The sequence below is a fragment of the Sciurus carolinensis genome, chromosome 13 (assembly GCF_902686445.1).
Source record: "Sciurus carolinensis chromosome 13, mSciCar1.2, whole genome shotgun sequence".
Classification (NCBI taxonomy): domain Eukaryota; kingdom Metazoa; phylum Chordata; class Mammalia; order Rodentia; family Sciuridae; genus Sciurus; species Sciurus carolinensis.
In genome coordinates this window covers 25,235,162-25,249,775 of record NC_062225.1, presented here as the reverse complement: position 1 = coordinate 25,249,775, position 14,614 = coordinate 25,235,162, and the positions used below count along the sequence as shown (strand labels likewise).

The window sequence follows — 14,614 nt, the reverse complement described above, 5'->3', positions numbered from 1 at the left end:
GCTAAATCAAAGCCAAAATGGGAAAGGAAAAGACTCATATCAATATCATTGTCATTGGATGCATAGATTCATGCAAGTTTACCACTATTGGTCATCTGATCTACAAATGTGGTGGGATCAACAAAAGAACCATTGAAAAATTTGAGAAGGAAGCCGCTGAGATGGGAAAGGGCTCATTCAAGTATGCCTGGGTCTTGGATAAACTGAAAGCTGAGTGTGAGCGTGGTATCACCATTGACATCTCCCTGTGGAAATTTGAGACCAGCAAGTATTATGTGACTATCACTGATGCCCCAGGACATATAGACTTTATCAAAAACATGATTACAGGCACATCTCAGGTGACTGTGCTGTCCTGATTGTTGCTGCTGGTGCTGGTGAATTTGAAGCTCGTATCTCCAAGAATGGGCAGACCCATGAGCATGCCCTTCTGGCTTACACCCTGGGTATGAAACAACTAATTGTTGGTGTTAACAAAATGGATTCCTCTGAGCCACCCTACAGTCAGAAGAGATACGAGGAAATTGTTAAGGAAGTCAGTACCTACATTAAGAAAACTGGCTACAACCCTGACACAGTAGCATTTGTGCCAACTTCTGGTTGGAATGGTCACAACATGTTGGAGCCAAGTGCTAATATGCCTTGGTTCAAGGGATGGACAGTCACCCGTAAAGATGGCAGTGCCAGTGGAACCACACTGCTTGAAGCTTTAGATTGCATCCTGCACCAACTCATCCAACTGACAAGCCTTTGCGTCTGCCCCTCCAGGATGTCTACAAAATTGGTGGTATTGGTACTGTCCCTGTGAGCCGAGTGGAGACTGGAGTTCTCAAGCCTGGCATGGTGGTCACCTTTGCTCCAGTTAATGTCACAACTGAAGTAAAGTCTGTTGAAATGCACCATGAAGCTCTGAGTGAAGCTCTTCCTGGAGATAATGGGGGCTCAATGTCAAGAACGTGTCTGTCAAAGATGTTCATCGTGGCAATGTTGCTGGTGACAGCAAAAATGACCCTCCAATGGAAGCAGCTGGTTTCACTACTCGGGTGATTATCCTGAACCATCCAGGTGAAATCAGTGCTGGCTATGCCCCTGTACTGGATTGTCACACAGCTCACATTGCTTGCAAGTTTGCTGAGCTGAAAGAAAAGATTGATCACCGTTCTGGTAAGAAGCTGGAAGATGGTCCTAAATTCTTGAAATCTGGTGATGCTGCCATTGTTGATATGGTTCCAGGAAAGCCCATGTGTGCTGAGAGCTTCTCTGACTCTCCTCCTCTGGGTCACTTTGCTGTTCATGATATGAGGCAGACAGTTGCTGTGGGTGTCATTAAAGCAGTGGGCAAGAAGGCTGCTGGAGCTGCAAGGTCACCAAGTCTGCCCAGAAAGCTCAGAAGGCTAAATGAATATTACCCCTAACATCCCAGACTTAATCAGTGGTGGAAGAACGGTCTCAGAACTGTTTGTCTCGATTGGCCATTTAAGTTTAATAGTAAAAGACTGGTTAATGATAACAATACATTGTAAAATATTCAGGAGTAAAGGAGAATGTTTTGTGGACCGTGTGTGTGTGTGTGTGTGTGTGGTAGTTTTAAGTTATTAGATTTTAAAACCATTACTTTTTAATGGAAAAAACTTGACCAAAAACCTGTCACAGAATTTTGAGACCCATTAAAACAAATGTTTAATAAGAAAAAAAAAATTTTTTTAAAGATTCTGAGGGAGTGAATATTATATTTGACAGCCCCTGAGGCTGGGTCGTTCATTTGCCCTACTTACTTACACAGGCCTCATTGGCAGCCAGTATCTGCCACAGGCAAGTTCTGGATCATAAGAACTTTTGTATCCAGGCCACACACTCGCCCCTTATGTATTCATGCTGACATGATCTGAAGCAAATGCCCACTTCCAGCCAGCTTCCCAGGAGGCTCTGGGACTCCTCCAATAACTTAGTAATGACAATGAACTTGAATCATGAAGTCTTCCAACTGGAAGACATTTCACAAAACTTCTAGTTTCAGAGTTTGGACCTTTGACTCACAGACACATTCACGGAAGGAACTTAGAAAATGGACCCACAAAGCTGGATCAGCAAAATCAGCATCTTCACCAGAAGAAGGGACTCTGCCTTGCAGTGAGCTGGCCCTCGACTTCCTTAAAGCATCAACCATGAAGCTGAGGACACAGGACAATCTGCCCCTGTATTGTTCTCTGAGGCTGCCCTCTGTTCAAGTGCAGGACCTTTGCAAACCCCTACTGCACAGGGGAACCCCCACACTGCTAATGGCTGCCCCAACTCCACCCCAAACCTCTGCCTGTCTTCATCTCCATGTCTCCATCAACTAGCTGAGAAAGGATTTGTCTCCTTATGGCAGCAGGGAAGCAAGGTCAGCCAAAGTCTGAGCAGACATGCTGCTTGTGCCACTTTGGGGGCCCTAGGGAGCTCCCAATCCTGTAATTCGGTCCTGGGTTTCCCTTGGATTTGGGTTGTAACCTCCCACCAGGAGCTCTGAGACTCAGGTTTGGACAGAAAGGAGGAAAGAAGGACAAACACTGCAATCCGTTCTCCTTGCACAGCATGTGAATGTGCTCAATGTCTCTGAATTGGGCAATTAAAATGCTACCAATGGCAATGCCCTCTAAATTCTATACTGATGAACAAAGGAAATGATTCTCACAGGTTAATGACTCCCACATCTTACTGAGGCTGCTCTTGTCACAGTTTAAGCTCTGAACTGGAAATGACCATGATTGTGGGGAGACCGGGAACATGGACAGTGCAGAAACCTGTTGCCTTTCACCTTGACTTAGGTTTCTGACTGGTTGCTATCACAGAATCTCACTAGAAGCACTCACCTGCATGCTGGACTGAGTTCACACTAGTCACAATCAAAGGCTATGTGATTTTCTGAGCAACATGCACACCTGTACCTGGGGCTTCTTTCCACCTCAGAGGCTGCACTTGATTCTTGGGGAAATGTGCTACCACTTCTACCTCCCTGGATATATTTTCCACATACAACCCAAGAGAAGCACACACCATAACACACACAAGGTGCATGCGGACTGATCTTTTTGCTCCCAGCTAAAGCATACGTATGGCTCAGTCCTCCTGCAGTAGAGTCCGTGCTATATAACCTGGTTGTGGCCTGCATGCCCAGGCCCCTGTTGCCCTCAGCCACTCTCTCCCTGGGCAGGCATGTCTCCATGTTTCTCTAAAACAGGTGCATTTGTTTTGCCTCAGGACTGCAGGCCTCTGGACCCTCAGTTTGAGAGGCTCCGATCTTGGCCTGTGGAGGCCCACTCACTTTGGGTCATGACCCAAGATTCTTCCTCGAGAAGCTGCATTTTCCTCTCTCCCACTGGACCACACATCTGTCTCCACTTCCCAGTCCTTGTCACAGCTGTGAGGACATTCACCTGTCCCCCAGACACCCATGCTCTTGAGGTGCTCCTTCAATGTAAGTGCCCTCAATGGCCACGTCTCTGCTCATCTCAGGTCCCCATTGGCCCCTGGCCCACAATAAACATGAGTGAAATACCACTAACCAATGCTGGTTTCTGGTGTCATCCTGCTCAGGCAGCCATGAGAGGAGAAAGTCAGGGATGGGAGTGGTCTGCAAGGATAGGGCGCATGGCACAGTTTGAGCTCAGTTTGGATATTTCCCTTCCAGAGAGGAGAGAAAGTTGCACAGAGAAAGAATTTTGTTCTTCTGATTTGCACTTGCATGTCTTAGTGAGGTACATCCTCGGCTAAAATATGCAGGAAGTCTGCTGACTCCAGCCCTGAGCCACCACCAGAGTATTTGCCCATGGTCAGTGGCCTGTCAGCTGAATGTCACCTGAACTGCTGGCCGCTCTGCAGGGACACCTGAAGACCAGCAGCTGCAGCAGGAGCTTTGTGGAATGAAAGAAGGAAGAAGAGGAGGGACCGAGGAGGTGAGCGTGGGAACTGCCAAGGATGGATTTTACCTGGACTAGGAAAGCTTGGGTGGGGAGAAATCCAGCTGTGAAGCACCTTGTTGCTGAGCCAGAGGACCCTGACTGCTATGGGAGACCCCAGGGTGAGAGGCACAGAATCCTGGATATTAGCAGATATGAGCAAGGATCAGAATTAGCCTCAGAGTGGGTCAAGTTTGCTGGATGAGATGCAGTGTGGCTTTAAGCAAATAGGAAGTGGGTGGCAGGACTCCCACAAGAGGCAGATCACTCAGCCATTCCAGATCCTTCTTTCCTGGCAGATCTTTTACCTAGGGCTAACAAAGGTGTGTGGAACTTGGACTCCCTTCTCCATCACAAGCCAGATCCAACACCCTGGAGTTTATGATTAACAAGTATCCAGAAGCCAGGTGACGTGGGCAACCAGGTCTCTCCCCAGAAGTAGGGAGGGTGCTAGACAGTCTCTCCTGGATGCCAGTCCTAGGCTGAGGCCTGAGGCCAACCTGGACCCCCGTGTCTCTGTGGTAGTATGCGAAAGAAAATGGGTGCAAGGTCAGGGGTCTAAGCAGGCCTAGAGTCCCATACTTGGTAGAAGTCTCAAGGCCAGGATGATATGAGTGCTTAGTCCTTTGCCTCTCAGCAGTCAAACCTCTCATCAGGCAGGCTTTGCTGAACCTTGTGCTTAGGAACACAGGATTCCTCCAGTGTGAATCCTGGATAGAATCCAAAGGGCTGGGAAAATGTGGTTTGACTGCCACAGGGAACCATCCTCATGTACCAAGAGTTTAGAGAGCCCACAATGGGTTAATGAGGGGGAAGGGACTGCATTCATCACAGCTTTATGGGAGTTATCTATGAAATCTTCAGAATAAATCTAGGAGGCAGCTATTATTTTTCCCTGTTCTGCTGATGAAGACACACAGGCTCAGAGAGCTTTAGCGACATACCCAATTCCCCACAGCTAGAGAGGGAGAATCCACGGTTCAGATCAGGTGTTGTGAGGCACACCATTCAGCAGGGTCTCTGTGGTTTCTGGAGGCCTGGTGACAGAGGGACATTCACATGGCTTCTGTCCCTTTTCCAGGGTTGCCTGGAAGGTCATCAGGCAGGCCTAGCTGCCTCTGCTGGACCTTGAGTCTGCACACACACAAGTCTCCCCATGGCTCCTGATCACATCTGCAAGTACCAGGAGAGTGACAACAAAAGTGTCCTGGCCCTCTTCTCCAGTGGGAAGACTGAGCACATCCCTCCCATGTTCTGCTACATACTGATGCTGCCCCAAACCTTCCTGCTCTTACTTGGGGTGCCCCTCACCCAACTCCTGGTCACTGGCTCCTGGCTCCTGCCATCTTGTCTACTGTTGTCCTCCTCATTTTGCGGGGGCACCTTTCTATATACTCCTGGAAGTCTCATGTGGCCCTGTGTTTGCACACAGACCTGGCTGACATCACCAAATCCCACATGAGTGTGTGTGGCTCTGCTACTGGGTGGCTGAGTCTAAGGGGCAGGTATGGGCACAGTGAGTGCTCTCCTGGTGGCAGGAAGTAACTGCAGCTGCTTCACCTCTCAGTGGTCATGGAACACTGAGGTATAGGATCGCAAAAGTCCTATCAGGACTCTCTTCCACTTTGCCCAAGCCCAGAGCTACGATGAAGTTGTTCTTTAGACTACCATGGTATGATATAGTGCTGTGGTCATCTATCAGAATATGGGCTTCCTGAAGACAGGTCAGTCTTCCTTTGGACGGGTTGGAATTTATCAGCCATTACTAACTTTCATTTAAGGTATCATCTCCCATCTGTTCCAGAAGAGGGACTAGGACCTATTTTCTTGTGTATCAGTCAGGATCTGATCATCTCTACTCTAGTAACAAGCAAACCCTGACATTTAGGTGGTATAAACAATAAAAGCCCAGTGCTCTTGCACAATTGAGTCCAATGTGTTGGATAGTGTGTGTGAGCACCAGGGTCTCTGCTTCAGTCTTTTTGGATTGTCCCCTTTTGAGTTATCTATTCACAAAACAATGTTGCATAAAACCAACAGAAAACAATAATACACATACATTATGCTTTAGTGCCTGTGGGAAAGCAGGTTCTGCTAGGCTTGGCTGGGCAGCACATGGGCCTCAGGTGGCCTTTTCTAATGTCCTGGGTTGAATGAAGTGCCAAGGATACTGGGCTGCATCCATTTCCGCCTTAAGCAGGGTTCAAGGTCACTGCAGAAGAGCAAAGCCTATAGCAGAATGGAGAAATAGCTTTTCTGAGTTCCTGAAAGTGTCACCTGTGGAAACTTCCAGGCTAGGAGGGAGAAATGGAGTTGGCTCTGTAATAGAGGAGCTGCAGAGCCACAGAGCACAGGGGTGGCATGAAGCCCCCTACCGTGTGGGGAGAATTGGGACAGGGACTTGCTCTACCTCCACTCCTTCCTGGTCCCTGGCTCGTGGGAAGAAGTTGGGTGAGAATGGAGGGAGGCAGGTTTTCATGGGAAGACCTGGATATGGGACAACCCTCAAGGCGCTGGCCGAACCCAGTCCCAAGGGCCTACACAACTGAGGGGAGGTCAGTCATGACCCTTCCTGTTTGTCTAGAAGACCACATGGGATTGGCAAGTAGACCAGATCTGCTATGCTTGGGAATCAGTCAGAACCAGACTCTCTCTCCAAATGCTGAGGGAGTTTAGAACTCCACAGGTGCCTCAGGCCTGATTTTGTCATCCTAGAAGCTTCTGACACAAGGGTGAGTTGGGTGGTGGTTCGGTGCTGATGTTAGCAGGGTTGTCCCTCTGAAGCTCTCACAGGTTTCCCTCGACCCAGAGGCTGAGCTCCTGCTGCTCCAGGGAGTCCAGGTACCCCTTCGTCAGGTCTTGTGACCCTGGAGCAGTTTGGAGGTCATTTCCCTCCGTGGTAGTGTCTTCTGCTCACAGCCCATTTCCACTGAGACAGGCAGGTCATATCCTGCCCCATCCTGCCAACAGGCCCATGTCACAGGCCTATTTCATGTAGGCGGAGATCTTTGCCATGCAATGGGATCATACCAAACATAAATAAGTGGTTATCCAGAACCCCAGTCTGAAATCTGCCCCCTCGATGCAACTCTAAGCGCTGCTGGCCTTGATGGCCAGCTGCAACACTCTGTGATAGCACACCCCCACCTTCAGGTCTGCCTCCTTCGTGCTTCTCAAATCCTCAACTATCCACAGGTGTTGGCCTCCCCTGCTATTCACATCACGTGTCTTTTGTCCCCTGACCTGTGATGTAGCTTCTTAATGTTGGGCCCTCAGGACGGTCCCTGTGAGTTGGAGAGGAGGAGGCCATGTGGGCCCTCCCTTTCTCTGCTGCCAGCAACTCTCCTTGCCCAGCAAGAACAGTGCCTCCAGGACAATTCCCAGTGGGCACAGAGCTGGCACAGACATGAAGAAAGTCCACAGTGGTGCCTGTGCTTTGAGAGTTCATTCAATAGCAGGGAATGAGTTTTACTCCTCCCAGATGTACATGGTCAGAGGACAGGAGGACAAGGAGGTCAAGGAAGGGCCCAGAATGGAAAGGCTGTCATGGTAAAGTGAGGGGGAGTTCTGGGCACTGGGGATGGCCATCCAAAGACACCACCTCAACAATGGTTAAGGCTTCCTGCAGGGACCAGATCCTCTACCTCTGGAAACTCACAGAAAGAACTTCAGCTTGGCCTTATGCTCTAACTCCTGTCCTCACTCCCCAAACATAGTCATCTGCTCTAGTTTGATCAGTAAGGAAGCTCCATTCTGCTGGAGGCCTATGAACACCATGGAACAGTCTCTCTTTCTCACCATCCCTACCTTGGTGCGCTGAGTACCACTTCCTTCAGGGGAGGGATGACTCCTTTGGAAAGTTCACTTCTGACCATGGAGGAAGCCCTTGACCTGCCTGCATTGTGCCCTCCTTGGGATTTATTCTGTTGGTCCTCACAGTTGGGTTCCCAAAAGTGTTGCTGCATTCCCTGAATACCCGTTGAAAACATGGGTGAACAGAAAGCCTTTAATGTCCCCAAGACCTGTGTTTGTGCATTGGGGAGGGTATTTCTGGGTCAAGGAGTGGGCTAAGGAGAAAAGGGAGATGCATCTTGTAGAGTACCTCAGACTGCAGTACTCTACAAGATAAACAAGGCATTTTTCTGATAGGAAGTGTGCAAATCCAAAGGTGATTATGCAGACAGTTTGGGGCGTTACTAGATTTGGGAGAGAGGTCAATGGGGAGGGATGGCCCCAGTAGTACAAGGTCCCTCTTCAGCTGAAGTGGATGTTTTGGGATTTGATGTAGGTGGTGGTGGCACAACAGTGTGAATATACTCATGTCACAGATTTTACACTTTGTCGGCTCACTTCATGTCACATCAATATCATCTAAAAAATTAGAAGCAAAGTGTTTGAATGTCTCTGAATCCATAAGGAGCATCTAAAGATTAGAGAGAGCCATGATGTTGAAGTTTTCTAAGAGGTGACTGTTGTTCACAGAACTAGGGGACGCTGCCCCTTTGGCCCCAGATTCACAAATCAGGGACAGGAGTCAGACAGGAGAAGACACATATTAGAGTGGAGTTGTATTTGAACCCAAGTCTGTTTGACTACAAAATTCATATTTGCACCAAAAGGCAGGTCTGCTCTCAGAGCAAATCTGGTAGTAGGGAGCCTGAGCCTATGCACTACCCGAGGAATACAAATCTGCAAATCCACATAAAGGATTCTTGGAAGGGGCTGTGTTAAGGAGGGAGGGACAGGGAAGCTTGTTTTGTGGCTCCCCAGTCAATGAACCTCTTCCCAGTTTCTGTACAACTTAGATTTCATAAGCTGCACCAAGTTTTTGAGGCAGTTTGGTGGCCTCATCCCTGGGGCCATGTCTTCCTGGGACCTCTGCATCGGACTCCATCCCAACCCCTATGGTACCGAGTGAGGCATCCATGTCCTGCCTCCAGCTTCACTCATTTCAACTACACCAGGCTCCTCAGAGGACCCCAGGCCCTTAGTCAGTGCCACATTCTCCACACAGATTCGTGCCCCGTGGTGTCGCCGTCCCCAGGCCTCCTCTTTTGCACAAGGCAGCTGTCTACTGTTGGGTGCCTGTCAGCTGCTGTCAGCATTGCCGGTGCTGAAAAGGACCCTGCAGCCCCACAGCAAGGTCAAGAGCATTGCTCAGTGAGTGAAGGCAGGAAAGGAGAGGCTGCAGAGGAGGCCAGTGTGGGGACTGCCAAGAGTGAATTTTACCTGGACCAGTAGAGCTGAGGTGCGGAGAGGCCCAGCTGTGAAGCACCTTGTTGCTGAGCCGGGGGACCCCATCTATTGCCTGTGATGAAAGCCCAAGGTTAGTGGCACAGTCCTGAGATCCCGACGTGTGGGAAGCACTGGGGTGGACTTGAGAGAGCACTGGGCGGGAATGTGAGAGATGCTGTGACCTGAGGTGCCGGACTTCCTAAGGTGAGGAGCCAAGGACTGTGCTGGATCTTGCTGACCCCACAGGCCAATTTCCCAGTTAGGAAGGTGAATGGACTTGGGCACCCTGCTTTGTCTCAGCCCAGTCCTTACCCTTGGGATTTATGATTATGAAACATTCATGAATCAGCCAATGAGGTGGCCACCCAGATCTGCTCTCCACAGGTGGGCAGGCCCTAGACAGTGTCTCCTGGATGCCAGCCCGAGGTGGAGGCTGAGGTGACCCTGGGCACTCTCAACCTGGGGTAGTTCGTGACTGGAGGAGTGAATGATTGTGGGTCTCAATGTGGTAATGGAGTCCCACAACTTTTTAGGGATCTCAAAGCTGCATTGTTCTCTGTGCTTGGCCCTATGCCTTCTTGGCAGCGTACTCCTTAGCACTGGGGAAACGAGGTTTCACTGAAACTTCTGCTTTGGGAAAAGGATTTGTACAATGTACAGACCTTGCGTGGGGGTTCCCAAAGGGCTAGGGATAAGAGTTGTGATTGTCATAGTGTGTCATCTATTTGTGCCAATGTATTCAGAGAGCCCATGATATTGTAGTAATGAGGTTGGATGGTGCATAGTTTGCAGCTGCAACTAAAATACCTGAGAAAAACAACTTAGAGAACGAAAGACTTATTTGGGCTCACATTTTCAGAGGATTCAATTCATGGTCATCTGTTTCTGAAGCAGAAACAGGATAGCCATGGGTTATGGCAGAGGCAAGCTGCTAAACTCCAGGCAGCCAGGAAGCAAAGGAGAGAAAGGAAGGGGCTAGAGGAAAGACAATCCCCTCTAGGGCACGCCCCCAGTGACCTACTTCCTACAACTAGGTCCCACCTCCCAGTAGTTCATTCAGCTCTTCATGGTTTAGTCCATTGATAAGGCCAGAGCCCTCACGAGCCTAAAAGTCCTGCTCCAAACCTTGCTGCATTGAGGACTATGCTTTCAATACATGAACTTTGGGGGAACATTCCAGATTCAAACCTTACTATGCCCCTCACCCACAACCACACAAGCACTCAAAAAGTTCCCTTCAATGGAATAATCCATTGATAGTTGAATGGACTACTGGGAGGCGTGTCCTAGATGGAGGAAGTAGGTCACTGGGGGCGTGCCCTGCAAGGGGTATTATCTCCCAGTCCCTCTTCTCTCTCTCTCTCTGTCTCTCTTGCTGGTCCTCTATCAGTTTCCCGACTGCCTTGAATTCATCAGCTTTCCTCCACCACAAACTTCCGCCTTGACGTTTCTGCCCTGCAGCCAGCTGACAAAGGACTGAACTTTAAAACCGTGAGCAAAAATTAATCTTTCCTCCTCTCTTGTCAGGTATTTTGATCACAAGATGAAAAGTTGACTCACACAGAGGGGTGGGGACTGTATATGTCAGTGCTTTACATAAGTCATTCTTTTAAATTTCAAAACAACTGTTGAAGGCTGCTGATATTTTACCCTCTTCTGCAGATGAAGACAACAGAGGCTCAGAGGTTAAGAGACAGGCCCAAGGACACACAGCTAGAAATGGGAGGAACCAGGGTTTCATCAGGTGTTTCTTTTCCTACACCTCCTCCCGGTGGTGCTGGCCTGTTTCTTTCTGGGTGATGGTAAAGACACATATTTGAGCTGTCTAAGTTCCCGGGTGGCCGGGGACACTCACGTGACCTCCTCTCTCTCCTCCAGGGCTTCAAGGAAGGCGTGCATAAAGGTTTAACTGCCTCTTGTGGAAACTGAAGACACGGAAGTCTCCCCATGGCTCATCATCCCATCCGCAAATATCAGGAGAGTGACCGAAAAAGGGTCCTGGACTTGTTCTCCCAAGGGATGGTGGAGCACATCCCCGCCACCTTCCATCACACACTGAAGTTGCCACAAACACTCTTGCTCTTACTTGGGGTACCTGTCTCCCTACTCCTGGCCACTGGCTCCTGGCTCCTGGCTCTTGGATCCAATGTCACTCTCCTTGTGTTCCTATGGCTCCTGGCCAGATACCCTTGGAGGAAGTATGTGGTCACGTGTTTGCACACAGACCTTGCTGACATCACTAAATCCTACCTGAGGGCCTGTGGCTCCTGCTTCTGGGTCGCCGAGTCTGGGGGACAGGTGGCAGGCATAGTGGGTGCTCTGCCAGTGGAGGACGCCCCCTTGGGGAGGAAGCAACTGCAGCTGCTTCATCTCTCTGTGGCCTTGGAGCACCGAGGTGAGGGGCTAGGGAAAGCCCTGGTTATGACTGTCCTCCAGTTTGCACGGGCTCAGGGGTACAGTGAGGTTATCCTTGATACTAGCATAGTACAGCAGGCTGCTCTGACCCTCTACCTGCGCATGGGCTTCCAGAAGACAGGAGAGTACTTCTTTAACAAGAGCTTTAGACTAGTGAACCTTTCTACCATTCGTTTAATGTACTACCTCCCATCTGCACAGGAAGGAGACCCATGAGCTACTAGTAGTCTTGTGTATCAGTCAGGATCTGATTGACAGTCCTGTAGCACAAGGAAACCTGGCATTTTGGTGTAACAAAGAATGCAAACTCATTGCTGGTGCACATCTGAGTCCAACATGTTTGATGGTGAGGTGTGAATATGGGGGCTTCTACTCCATTTTGTGCTTCTAGGTGACAGTAATTCATTACTCCAGCACCACAGCAATGTTGTATAAATAAGAAGCCAAGAGAACAATGTGCACATACGTTTCTTATATGTCTGTGGCCAGTCATTTCTCCTGGTCTCTGCTGGGCAGGACCCTAGGCCTCAGGATACCTATGGAAATATCCTGGATTGACAGTAGTGCCAGTGACACTGTACCTCATCAAGCAGGGTTCAGAGCAGCCAATGCAAAAGGAGAAAGGAACAAAGACTTCTCCATGACCACACATGTGTCACTTGTGAAAACATCCCAGACTATGTGGAAAATGGAGCTGGCTCAGAAGTGGAGAAGCTGCAGAGTCACAGAGCAAACGGGTAGGATGCGGCCCTATGAGAAGAAATGGGGCAGCGATACACTCAAACTAGTGTCCTGTCCCCCCAGAGGGGTGGGAAGGTAACTGTCAATGGAGGGGGATGTTTTCATGGGGAGACCTGGGTATGGGGCAACCCTCATGGTGCTGGTGGGACCCATTCTCAGGCGCCAGCCTAACTGAAGGGAGGTTGTGTGTGGAACCTTCCTGTGTGTCCTGGAGGAGGAAGTAGGAGAGGTGAGTGTCCCAAAATTAACCCAGATTGGCACCCAACCTGGTACCAGACTCTGTGCCCATATGGGTTCACAGTCCCCATATCTTCATAGGTGCCTCAGGACAGATCCTCCCAGGCGGGGGAGAGTTGGGACCTGGGTCAGTGCTGATTGTGCAGGACTGTCACCCTCTCCCAGCTGCTTAGACTGTATCTCTGGCATGTTCGTGGGTGCCTGGAACCTTGTACTTGTTCTCTCCAACCCAGAGGCATAATTCCAGAAGAGCTGAATCCTAGTACCCTCACTTAACTTTTGATATTTGGGCAGCATTGGAGATATTCTCCTTCTCTGACATGTCTCCTCTCCCCCTGGACCACAGTTTGTCCAGTCCTGGCATCCAGCCTTGTCATATGCCCATTTCACCTACACAGAAATCCTTACCCACTCTCATGGACTAGTTCCAAACTGGACTGACTAGTTGTTCAGGAACATGGGCCTCAACTTCCCACTGTCCCATACTTGTCTCCTGCCCGTGGCCTTGAGGATCAAGCATAGTGCCCTCTCTCAGCCCATCCCTCTCCTTTAGTCTTGTCTCCCAGGTGCTATTATGAAATAAAAAAATCTACAAACCTGGCCCCTGACCCTCCCCACTCCCACTAACCCACCACTCACATCAGGTGTCTGTGGCCTCCTGAGCTGTGTGAGAGTCCTCAGGTTAGCCCCTGTGAGACCAAGAGGAGCAGGTTCTGCAGGCTCTCACTGCTCTACTGCCAACTCTCCCTCCCCAGTAAGGACAGGGCCTAACGGGCAGTCCCAGAGGGTAAGATTCTGAGGGAGGTTTACAGTGGTCCCAGTGTTTTGATAACTCTCAGGGAAATGGTTTTACTCACCAATATGTACTTGGTATCAGGCCATGTGTGTGCTAAGAGGCCTGAAGGGCAGAGGAGAAAGGATGGGCCCAGGATGGAAACATTGTCATGCTGAATTGGTGGGATTCCTGGGTACTGAGTACAACCCCATCACTGGTGGAGGGCTCCCTCAGGGGTGAGGAAACTCAGAGCCAGGACTGCAGCTTGGCTTTCCCCTACCCCAGCACTTCCACTCACACGCCAAACACAGCCAGCTGCTCTAGTCAGTTGCAAAAGGAAGATCTCTTTTTGCTGGAGGTCTTTGAACACGATGTTCCCTTGACCTGGAACATTCTCTTCACCTCTTCCCAACACATACCTTTGTTCAGCAACCATGCTTCCAAGGGAGGGACAGTATTGACTGGGTAGGAAAATTACTTTTCAGCAGGGAGGAAGCCTTTCGTCCTGCTTGCATTCTGGCCTCCACTGAAATTTCATCTGTGGCTATTCACAATAGGGTCCCCACGTCAGCTGCCAAGTTGCCTGGATGCCTGCACAAACAAGGGTGGATACAAATCCTATTATGCCCACAAAACTAACATAAGCTTCTGAGTGTTCATCCCGGACAGTTTCCTTCTGCCTGCACATGGTAGCCAGGTTCCCAGTGGGAGAGGACAAGGAGTGTCCTGTGCCTCCTGAGGCTCCCAGACCTGGTCACCACTCTCTCAGACAGGAGCATTACTGAGTCAAGGAAACAGGGAGAAAACAGGAACCTGAGACTGTGGTGCTCTACACGATAAGCAAGAAGTTTGACCATGAGATCTGAAATGAAACGTGCAAATCCAAAGGAGGTTGCTCAGAGAGCTGGGGGTGTTACTGGAGTTGGGGAGAAAGGGCAGTGGTGAACAATGCCTGCTTGAGTATAAGTGTCCTCCTGGGTAGGTGGCAATGTTTGAGGACTTGATAAAGATGGTGGTAGCACAACATTGAGAATGAACCGAATGGCACAGATTTTATACCTCAACTAGGTTAATTTTCTGTAGATTCCATCTAAAAATGTAGAAGAAAAGAGTTTAGATGGTTCTAAATCCACAGAGAGCACTGAACAGGTCAGTGAGAGAATCAATGTCAAAGGGTCTTCTTAGGGAGAGAGTGGCTGCTGTGAGCAGGACCAGTGGGGGCTGCCCCTTTGACCCAAGCTTCACAAATTAGGGGCAGGGTTGAGAGCATTTC

At 49.6% G+C, this 14,614-nt stretch overlaps 1 protein-coding gene and 1 pseudogene across 4 annotated transcripts; both read left to right on the top strand.

The window, feature by feature from the left end:
- The first annotated feature begins 17 nt into the window (after nt 1-17).
- Nucleotides 18-1,402, top strand: LOC124962936 (elongation factor 1-alpha 1-like; annotated as a pseudogene).
- Nucleotides 1,403-3,692: 2,290 nt separating this feature from the next.
- On the top strand, nt 3,693-12,302 carry LOC124962939 (probable N-acetyltransferase CML1). 4 transcript variants are annotated; one of them, XR_007104615.1, is made up of 2 exons: nt 3,693-3,935; nt 5,020-5,806. XR_007104615.1 is itself a non-coding variant. In XM_047522198.1 (2 exons), the coding sequence occupies exon 2, from the start codon at nt 11,121-11,123 to the stop codon at nt 11,802-11,804; it is 684 nt and encodes a 227-aa protein (XP_047378154.1). In that variant the 5' UTR covers nt 3,720-3,935; nt 11,052-11,120; the 3' UTR covers nt 11,805-12,302. The 4 variants fall into 4 exon arrangements, 3 of the variants coding, with proteins under 3 accessions (XP_047378154.1, XP_047378152.1, XP_047378153.1); XM_047522198.1 differs by lacking the exon at nt 5,020-5,806 and adding an exon at nt 11,052-12,302 and having other exon boundaries at nt 3,720-3,935; XM_047522196.1 differs by lacking the exons at nt 3,693-3,935; nt 5,020-5,806 and adding exons at nt 10,522-10,664; nt 11,052-12,211.
- Nucleotides 12,303-14,614: the final 2,312 nt, after the last annotated feature.

Bases quoted from the DNA above. Each gene is read 5' to 3' on its own strand.
- LOC124962939 (XM_047522198.1), top strand. From the start codon at position 11,121: ATGGCTCATCATCCCATCCGCAAATATCAGGAGAGTGACCGAAAAAGG.